Below are 10,750 nucleotides of genomic sequence, written 5' to 3'. Positions count from 1 at the left end.
CCTCCCGAAAATGATAGAGACAGCTTTTTGTTTCCGCAAATATGAGAGCGAGCCATTGTATTTTAAATTGCATTACTGCATTTTAATGTTTTGAAAATGCAATTAAAATGTGCAAAAAAACTTTTTCATTGACATTTTACCACATTAATACTGACTGACAATTCAGATATCAGTCTTCTGATAAACCTGGAGCTCTCTTCTGCCAGCAGCACAGCTTGGTTATTACATCAGGGAATTATTTTAATGTAGAGGACACAGTAAAAAGTGCTCACTCTTCACAGCTACATTTTTAATCCAAAAGCAGCAAAATCAACATCCCGTTACTCTTCACTTGCTAAAAGATTTTGATTTAGAGCAAATGGACAAATTCAGGCACTTTTGGAATAAAGTAAAAGGAGTGGGACAGGGAGCTAGTGAAAAATTTGGAGTAACAAATGAATAGGAGGGAATAGGTTAAACAACATACTATGGTCAATTCGAAAAGACCCTGAAGCTTAAAAAGTAACACAAATAAACAGCCAACAATCTCATCATGAACAATGATCAAATTACAACCTTTGCTTTCATTCTGGTGATATCTGTAATTGGGCACAAAATTGTGTTCACCTGTCAAAAATGCTCAACAGATATTCATACTGAAATTATTAGTTCTGTAAAAACCTTTCTGCAATACCCAAATGTTTTTGTGTAAATTGGACAGTGATTATTGTACTTTTATATAGTCATGAATAGTAGCACTTGGAACTGCGGTCAACATTCATTCGGATGTCGAATGTGAGTGTGTGTAGCTTGAGGTCAACATGGGTAAAATTCCTCCTGCTGATAATTTAGTGAAAAAGTTCTAAATGGGCGATTCCAGTTTTCACCTTCCTCTCTCTCATGGATTAGCAACCTGGGTCCTCAAATATATTTATTTACGTAGATATGTTATTGGTTTAGATAATGATTTGTGTTATCTAACTTTTCATTTGAAGGCAAAGGATACTAAAACAAACTGAGGATAATCAGTAGGCAACTATGCAATAAATTCTCTATACAACAGCTTACACTGCAAGAATAAAACAAAAAGTTTGAAAGAACTTAAATCTACAATGAAGATTTTGATAAACATAAAGGGGAGTTTAAAGCTCACAATGCTGTGTGAGCTGTCTCTTAATTGTTTCCAGAATTCAGCTTTAAAGTACTCTTAGCAGGGAGGAAGAACTAAATTCATAAAGCAGCTTGGAAGAGATTGGAACACTGAATCACAAGTATAGGATGAGATTTCATCGTTGTCAGTCAATGTAAGGAGTAAAACACTTGTTCAAATTGTAATTTAATCATCATACATAAGTTCTGTTCAGCATTGAAACATCAATCTATAAAGATATATATATTTTTTAATCCACTCAAAAATTGAAAAAACTAATTATCACTTTTGATGATAATATCTGAAGAAATTGAATGCGCTGTTAAGATTTAATGTCAGTTTTCATTTTTAATGTAAACCAGGTTTTGCATTTTAAATAAAACTTTTCTTACAGTAACTAAATATAGCATATTCTGAACTAGCTTGCTCAGTTAATAACACATATTCTGCCTGAGTCAGATGATTGTGGGTTTAAGCCCCATTACAGACTTTTAACATGATCTAGGTTGACACTGCACTGCAGTACTGAGGGAGTGCTGTATTGTCAGAGGTGTTGAGACGTTAAACCGAAGCCCTGCTTGCCTGCTCAAGTGGACGTAAAAGATCCCATGACACCATTCAAAGAAGTGTAGGAAGTTCTCCCAATGTTCTAGCCAACATTCCTCCCTCTTCCAACACCATCAAAAACAAATTATCTGATCATTGATTCATTTAATGTTGACGGACTCTTGCTGTGCGCTTACATTGGCTGCTGTGTCTGTCCACATAATGGTGACTTCAAAAAGTAAATCACTGGTTGTAAAGCACTTTCAAATGTCCTGAGGGTCTGATAATGTGTTACATAAATTCAAGTTCTTCATTTTTCCCATGCTGCTACTGGGATCTCAGAATAGCATAATGTTGGGGGCTATGACATTTTCGTGCAATGCCCATTTGAACCGTGAAGAAATATCAAGCAGCATAAGCGAAGAGCACTTTTAGCAATATATCAGGATGAAGTACAGGTGGCGGAGCAATGCTAAACGATAAATTAACACAAGACGCATATTAGCATAACATTAAATCTTATTGCCTTATATTGGATTTTTCTACAGCCTATAACCAAAACAAGTGTTAATTTAACTGGAAGGACCAGCGTCCCAAGTTTAAAATCTGTAATTTGAATTTACGTTCTGATTACATTCATTCATTCCCCTAAAACAAATTCAATGTAATGAAAGTACATTTTAAACAAAAAAAATCTACTTTGGCTTATTTAGGATGTTTGTATACATCTAGTTATTAATTATTATTTACAGAAGTATTAATTATTAATAGTAGTTATTAATTGGGCTGTATTAGTTAAACACTCCCCAGCCAGGCAAACAGATCTGTTTCCAAAGAAATCAGATGATCCATGTGAAGATTTTCAAATATCTTGGGATCAAGATTAAATATAGTCATTTTCAAGGAATGGAAGTAGTTACGTGCATTGAAATCTCAGATTTAAACTTGACACACTGCAGTTTTAAAGGTCTTTTCTTCATATGTGAGGTAGGAAGCAACATTTTCTCAACATTAAATCTCCAAGAAACACAACACAAGTTAAAGATCTTTCTTTTAAGTTTATGTCACTGGCTTAAAAGGTATACATTTCAAGTAATTTCTTCAGTATTAAATTTTACTCCTGAACAGGAGCAAATTGAAAGCAGTACGGCATCTTCAAGTTTTTTTGTTCACCTTCTAAAATTTCCCACGGATAATTGAACCTTTTCTATTAAAATTATTGCATTACTTAGCAGCAATTAAACCAAGAGCTCAGTCACACTGCTGACATGATTGACAGCACCACCAGGAATGTTCAGCGAAATTCTGATTTCAGTTTCCAGATTCCGTCCCCAGATGCGTTTCTGTGGAAAGTGCACAAGTTCCTGAGAAGTTCTCGGAAAACAACGGTCTGTGCGGCTGATAGCTTGGACTGGAACTCTTGTAATAGCTCTGCAGTTGTGGCTTGCCCATCGCTACTAGCCTGGAATGCAATGAAGTTCCGCATTTCCACCAACAGGTCATCATGCTCGGTTGGAACCGGGGGTGGCACTGCTGTGGGCTCGGAGCTCTCGTCGCTTTCGAGCCTTTGGAAGAGAGTCAGGTGGTTCCTCGCTCGCATTTTGGCCAGCAGCGAGGAGGAAGATGGAAGTACACGATTCACCTCCTCTTCCGTCGCAACACCACTGAAATGAGATCGGGCAACTTTGTCCTTTTCAATGACAGCAGCATCCTAACCGGAAAAAGTAAATCAAAATAAAAGATCTTCTCGTTCAAATAATTCGCCGCACTCTTGGTCATTAAAGAAAGATATTACATAGAGCGAAGCTTATTTAAGAAAACAAAATAGCAAGTCAAATCTTTCTAAATCCTTGTAGCAGCTATCACAAGAGCTAATGAAATGAGATATTTCTGATATGATCAGACACCGCACTTTCAACTAAAATGTTACGCTGATTCATAGTTTTTAATTCTAGTGACTCATAAATTATCCAAAAAATATTCAGTGTCAGTATTAGTAAAAGTACAGCTCATGTTATGGTTAAAATACTCTTATCACTAGGCTTCACTAGCTATGTGTATTAACGACATCCAGTGGCCTAACATTTAATGCTGTTGAAACTTTTCACTCTGCTGCATAACAGAGCAATGTACAATACGGTCAGTTTAATCAAATACCCCATTTCTAATAGTTTAATCAGAAGTTAAATCAAACCAATAGTGCTTGGTGAAGGTACGCTGGCTACTTCAAGCTACTGACTTGCAGATATCCTGGCATGCTATTTGTCTTAAATAAGGTTAGATCAAGTATCTGTTATTATATAAACTTACTTGCTTTAACTGCTAGCTGAACTATCTGTTTCTTCAATACCCTCAGCAGGTTCCCACATACTACACCGTAGCATAGCTAAATGCAGCTGACTAATTAACACACTGGTCGCCAGTTGTTCAACAAGATACTAACAGTTTAGGGTCAAAGGACACAAATAATTTCAGCACCAGTCTGATATAAGTAACTACACACCCATCTTATCGGCCATTTAATGGAAGCAACATTCTTTCTCAAGACTTCCATGCAGGATAGGCATGGGTATAGAATTTCTGCATCTATACTCAATCTGAAGTAAGATACCTCTGTCCCTACAGCATGGAGCTCATTCAAACTTAGCCTAGGGCTAAATCACCAATGTTTTCCAAATAGGAATTTAAGGGATGTTGGGTCCAATAACAACAATTTACATTTATATATCATCTTTAACAAAAAAAAATGCCCCAAGGCACATCACAAACAGGTATAAGTAAAAACGATAAAATAGGTGTGTAGTTACATATATCAGACTGGTGCTGAAATTATGTGTGTCCTTTGACCCTAAACTGTTAGTCTTGTCGAACAACTGGCGACCAGTGTGTTAACTGGTCAGCTGCATTTAGCTATGCTACGGTGTAGTATGTGGGAACCTGCTGAGGGTATTGAAGAAACAAATAATTCAGCTAGCAGCTAAAGCAAGTAAGTTTATATAAGATGCCAAGCCAAGAAGCAACGGCTGAGGAAGTATGTACTGGGTAATGTGGAGGTAGAAGTGTTTTTGATGATGGGTCGGATGTGGGGTTTCAAGCTCAGCTCAAAATTGAACAGAACAAATGGTGTTGGGTGTCACTTGGAGGTTAATTTGGTCCCCTTAATAGCACAGTAGACAGCCAAAGTCTATCTGGGGCTGGTTGCCAATATTCTCAGTCTAGGGAGGGAAAGAGGTATGTCTTCAGGATGGTTGATATACCTGGATGGCACTGCTAATAAAGGGGTGGGAGAATAACCTCTGTCCCTTTCCTCTGACCTTCAACAGAACCTTTAGGGCAAAGTAGAACTTAAGAAAAAGCAAACAGCTGCTTGTATAAGATTCTGAAAATGTTCCTTTTACTTTTTATTATGCTACCATAACAGTGTATGGTTGTGTTTTTGTGTTTGTATTTTTTTTAAACTGGACACTGAATTTTGTACGTTACTAATTTTACAGTATTATGGTTCCACAAATTTAATTTCATGTCTTGTTATGAGCCCAATGTCTATAATATCCCTGAATTTTTGGCTACTCAAGTCCCAACAACAACCAATTGCACTTTGGGACAATGAACACTGGTTAAAGTGATTGTTATAAATTACTTGCTTTTCACATTACCTCAATTAAATAACATCCTTGTAATAACTTACAAGTATTCTATTATTAAGTGATTAGTCAAAATCACGTCAACTATACCTTGCATTTGTCTGGAATGGATTTGGAAGAAGGGCTGCTAATTGGAATCAGTGGGTTTTTCTTCTGACCAAATCGCAGCCTAGGACATGAGAAAATTGTACAAGATTTTGAACTTTCAACATACATTTGGTACAAATGGTAGCCTGCATAATGCTCACACAGTATGTTTCTAGTTTTACTATGATATTACTCTTTCAGTTCATAAGAATACTGTTTACACAGGGACGTTGTACTGTACTTTCAATTCCATAAGTCCTCTCATCCTAATCAAATTGGTGTTGAAATTACAACATTGCAAAGTAAACAATGTATAAGAAGGAAATATGTAATCAAGAGGATCAGATGACACATAAATGTATAAGCAAAACTCAATAGTTTGTTATCCAAACCTGACCACTTTTTTTCTTACAAAAATACATACTTGTCAATTCATAGGGACAATTTTAATTTGGATCTATTTCACCAGGGTGACTTCAAAGAAACCCAAGAGCGGCTCTGGGATTGTCGGACCTCAGGAAACCCTACTTATATCCAATATAGATTTCCCAAATGCAGCTTTTCCTCCGTCAGGTAGCTTCATAGTATCTTTTGGGTGGGTCTGAAGTCATGGCCCTCACTGTTTGCTATGGCACCACTCCAGGACATGGAGGGATGCTTTCTAGTGATGTCACCAGAGTGCCTTAATAGATCAGGAGACTTGACTCAATGTGTTGTATGCCACAATAAAATTGATTCCTTGACAAGTCTCATTTTCTCCATGAAGCTTGCTACAATTTTGGCTACTTCCCATTACATTTACCCTTGCTCAACACAAAAGTCAGTGTCCATTGGGCATGTATGCACTTCCCATGAGCCAAAATGTGACCGTAAGAACAAAGTAATTGTGATAGTGAACCGTAAGGTGAACGTTGAGCCCCTTTTCTGTTGGGGTATGCACGGAAATGATTTGGGCTGCACACCATCTCTTCCTGATCTCTCTGAATCAGCAAAAGACCACACTAACAGACCATATAGCTCAGGCTAACAACTATAAATCAGGTAAACGTACACAGAAACAAAGGCAAAAGAGTTGGTTAGATAGAGTATAGTATCATACTTCACTTAACTTTATCCTATGTTTCAAAACAATAATTTTCAATGTCTTAGCAGTTCTATTCAGTGACTTTCAACTATGAGCCCCCTGTGAAAAGCTTTACACGAGAAATAACATCACTAAATTCTTGATTAAGCCCCCAACCTGTATAATGGCACAGCAAAATAGGAAACTGAAAAACATGGTCATCAGTCTGGTTATAGCTTTTTTTCCATTTGATATAATAGAAGAGAAAAAGATATCCATCGCAATTAACCAAGACTGTCAATTAAAATAGATTTCAAAGGTATCAATGCTGCCAATCAAAACCAGCATCAAAAACACCTCTGGTACCACCGGGACCAAATACAGATCCACACCTCTCTCAGCCTTGCACATTCAATTAATACATTACAGATTAGCCTAGAGATAACTCTGTAACCTGTGAAGCACCTGGCTTGCATCTTACATGACACTAAAAATGATTTGGTGCCAATGCTAAACTCGAGCAAAAAGTCCTAAAATAAAGTACAACAAAATGCATAATCACTGTAAAAGAATTAAATTATTAAGACTGTAAAGTTTTTCTTGTCGACACGCCTTGGTTGAAGCCAAAATCCATGAATTCATATTTTGTACTGTGGCAGCATTCTTTACTTTAGTTATTGTTTTAAAATAGTTCCTGTAACACTGATGGAAGAGCAGGTGGATAAATTCTTAAAAGTGCTGCTGGCCTGCATTAATTGGAAGTTTAGTAAAATACACTGTTTCTGACCTTTTACTATGCAGGGCAAAAATAAAAGATAATGTAGTTTACAAGTTAAGCTGGTATCAGTAAAAGTAACCAATGTCATCAAAATCCAATTGGTTCACTAAAGTACCTTTAGGAAAGGGAACCTGCCGTCCTTACCCGATCTGGGCCTATATATGACCCGAGTCCCACACCAATATGGTTGACTTTTAACTGCCCTCTGAAATGGCCTACCAAGCCACTCAGTTGTATCAAACTGCTTTCAAGAAGGCGCCTACCACCATCTTCTCAGGGCAACCAGGGATAGGCAATAAATGCTGGCCTTGCCAGCATGCCCACATCCAGAGAACAAATTTTTTAAAAATTAAAAAACAAGTTAAACTAAAATAAAAACTACAAATCCTCCTGTGGAAGAATTATGCAATTGCCAATATCTTACTTTATGCCAGCTGCTGCTCCTGACAGTTGACTGCCGTAGATCCTGGTTGGCGTGCCAGATGATACACCCAGGCAACGCTGTCTTGAGGCCTTTAGTGCTTTCAAAGCCTCCTGTGCAACTCGATTAGCTTCTGCTTCGACTAATACATAATCAGGGTTGGATGACTCCATAATAACATCATGCTTCATCACACTGTGGATTCCTTTATAAACCAGAAACCAAATTAACACCATCATTTTCACAATGGCTACCAACTTTACTGCATTTATGCCATGGATTAAGCTGAACTGTGCAGTGCTAATTATGATTTGTTTAGCCTCACACTTATAAACTTCTAATACATGAAATTAAATGCTATAAAAGGTAAAAATAAAGGTGCACTATGTTACAATACAAATCATCCAGCATCAGGTTCATTCTAATGCACAAATTATATGCTCTCCTGCCCAACTGTGATTTACAAAATCTAACCACAGTGCTAAGTAGCATAATTACATATCTAACAGTGAGCATACCTGACCTACATTTGGAACATTTGATTCAATGCTATCATGTAATGCAAATCTTACTGTCAGACGGCAATATTTTCTCCTTTTTAATAAAACACCAAGAATTATCTTACAACATAAATGTAAATAATAATGTAAACACGTGCACGATAAATATATGACCGGAATTACCAGACTTTTTGAAGAGTTTTTCCAACACATAATCGTCACTCTGCCGGCGGAGTTCCTTCCTTTTCTGCTCTTCCTCGTGTTCCTCCTTTTTCATTTTCCGCCTCTTTACCAAGTGTGGAATGCGCTCACCTTCAAAATATGCATCTTTGTGATGCTTGTGTTTTTTGTGTTTATCTTTGTGTCTGTAGAGTGAAAGGGCTCTATCCTGCTCACCCTCAGTTACCTGATGTTTTGTTTTAGACTGGTGTTTATGATAAAGTCTATGACTCTTGCCAGTTTCAACCAAAGCAGCGCCAGTTGTATTTTGCAATGTTTCTGAATTCAGAGCACAGTGTTTTCTGTCCTCCTCCGTTACAATGTGTCCTAGTTCGTGGTCATGATCAGATAGTCCAGCTTTATTGGTGGATGTAGATTGCATCAAGGTTTTACATTCTGCATTATTAGAATTGCTGTTAGCTTCCTTACACACTGAATCGGTGAGCTGACCACTGCCCAAGTTAATGTTCAAGCCATGATATTCTGTTTGTGAACTAATTGGAAGTTCAGCACCTTTCATTTCTAGTTTTACCTGAGTAACATTTTCACAACTGCTAAAAATATTGTCCTCTTTCGCTTCATTTTGTGAGCCGATAGAAAATCCTCCTGACTGGCTTTCCTCCGAATAGCACTGGATAGGCAAATCATGCGGTAACTTTAAACGCTTGGTGGACTCTTGGTCTGATGGCAAGATTTTTCTTTTCTGTGGAGAACTGGAGGTTCTCCCAGTTTTCTTTCTGTGAGTGGTTGGCACGTGAACATCTGAACCTGTGCCTGACCGAGAACAAACATATGTACTGCCAGTTAATGAAGAGCATGTTAAATAAAATATTCATTACAATATTTGAGATGTGCACTAATACAACCCTCTGCCTCTGTGACTACACTTCAAAAGTAATTAAACGGCTGTAAAACGCTTTGGGACATCCTGAGGTCATGAAACGCACGATGTAAATGCAAGCTCTTTCTTTCTGAGCAAACTTGTGATAATGTTGCCAACAGTTTCTGCCGCCTGGAACAGCCCTCGAGCACAGCCGGAATCTGCTGTTGTAGTCACCCTGTTGCCAACACATTGTGCTTCCTTAACCAACTGATTGTTCAGTTCAATTCCCCCCCAATCTCTCCCATCAAGCACACTGCTGCTGCCCATCACCCACCAGCTCATGGAGCAAATTAACAAGCCACGACTCACGAGTCAACACCGTCCATGCCAATCCTCCTCAAGTCTGTATGGGGATCCACTAAGCACATTCTCCCCTTAAAAAGCCAGATGAGGGACGGCAAGTGTGGTGAATTATGATCACGTTCCTGGTACTCTTATTTCACAATGCACTGGATTCAATTTGTTAACTTTAAATTGGATAATACCTGCAAAAATTGCACTTGTTTCTGTTCCCTGAGAACCATCTGGACTGCTGAGTGTGAAGAGCTCAATAAGATCATTAGATTTGAAAAACCGTCTCTGTTTTGGGTCCTTCAATACGCGATTAGTCAGGAACTGCTTGAAAATTTGCCTGTAACGAAGTGAGAATTACATAATTCATTTAAAGAAACCACAAATGAAAAGATTTACAACTTCCTATAATTAATTTAGTAATAAAAAAGGAAAATTAAAATCACATGCCTCTTAAGTTATACTGCAGTTTTCTTATGAACTATATTGCACTAGAACAAACTAAATGTATTACATGCATTTTAAATGTAGCCACATAACCTTTCCACAACTCATGAACTTCACACTAGTGTGAATTTATAGCATTTTTAAAATGTTCATCTCCCAAAGCTAATACAATATTAATCTCAGACAAAATATTTAAATACGTAGAAAATTACTAAATAATTACATGCAAGAAGTTTCAATTTCCCCCAGTCTACCACCAATTTAACATGGGTCTCTTTTATAAACATTATGCTTTAAATCATATTGTAGGTTGGTTCTAACAGGTGTTCATTTCTCCTATTATTTAGCGTGAGAACTATTCTTTCTACTCAGAAGAGTAGTGTAAATAAGACAAACTTGTTAGTGGCGCGTTATGAGAAAACAAACCACCTGTAATAGCACCATTGCTTTATACGTTGCAATGGTTTATTATTCATTAATTTTATAAACTGAACTCATTTGCGCTTAGCCTTCATTTTGGTTTATTTTACATGAAGGGAACCAAACTGCAAAAAATAAAGAATGATTGCAGGAAAACAGAAATACTGGAAATGTACAGCTGACAACTGAAAAAGAAAGACAGGTTAATGTTTCAAGCGGGTTCCTCAAACAGAACTCCCGATGAAAGGGGATTGGCAGGTGCAGTGGGTAAAGACATTGGCCTTTCATGTCTGGGTCCTGGGTTCAAATAAAACCTCGATTA

The 10,750-nt window shown here is 37.4% G+C and overlaps 1 protein-coding gene across 4 annotated transcripts in view; it reads right to left on the bottom strand.

Moving 5' to 3' along the window:
- Positions 1 to 55: 55 nt before the first annotated feature.
- ercc6 (excision repair cross-complementation group 6) overlaps positions 56 to 10,750 on the bottom strand; it is a 54,940-nt gene continuing 44,245 nt past the window's right edge. For all 4 annotated transcript variants that reach the window (XM_067972610.1, XM_067972611.1, XM_067972609.1 and 1 more), the window contains exons 17-21: positions 9,756 to 9,901; positions 8,352 to 9,161; positions 7,672 to 7,873; positions 5,410 to 5,488; positions 56 to 3,386 (exon numbers count right to left, since the gene is read on the bottom strand). In XM_067972610.1, coding sequence (XP_067828711.1) covers positions 2,970 to 3,386; positions 5,410 to 5,488; positions 7,672 to 7,873; positions 8,352 to 9,161; positions 9,756 to 9,901 — 1,654 coding nt within the window. In that variant the 3' untranslated portion in view covers positions 56 to 2,969. The remainder of the gene's footprint in view (positions 3,387 to 5,409; positions 5,489 to 7,671; positions 7,874 to 8,351; positions 9,162 to 9,755; positions 9,902 to 10,750) is intronic.

Source organism: Heptranchias perlo, chromosome 36 (assembly GCF_035084215.1).
Source record: "Heptranchias perlo isolate sHepPer1 chromosome 36, sHepPer1.hap1, whole genome shotgun sequence".
Lineage (NCBI taxonomy): Eukaryota > Metazoa > Chordata > Chondrichthyes > Hexanchiformes > Hexanchidae > Heptranchias > Heptranchias perlo.
The sequence above is the reverse complement of the archived record's forward strand: the minus strand, read 5'-3'. Positions and strand labels throughout refer to the sequence as shown.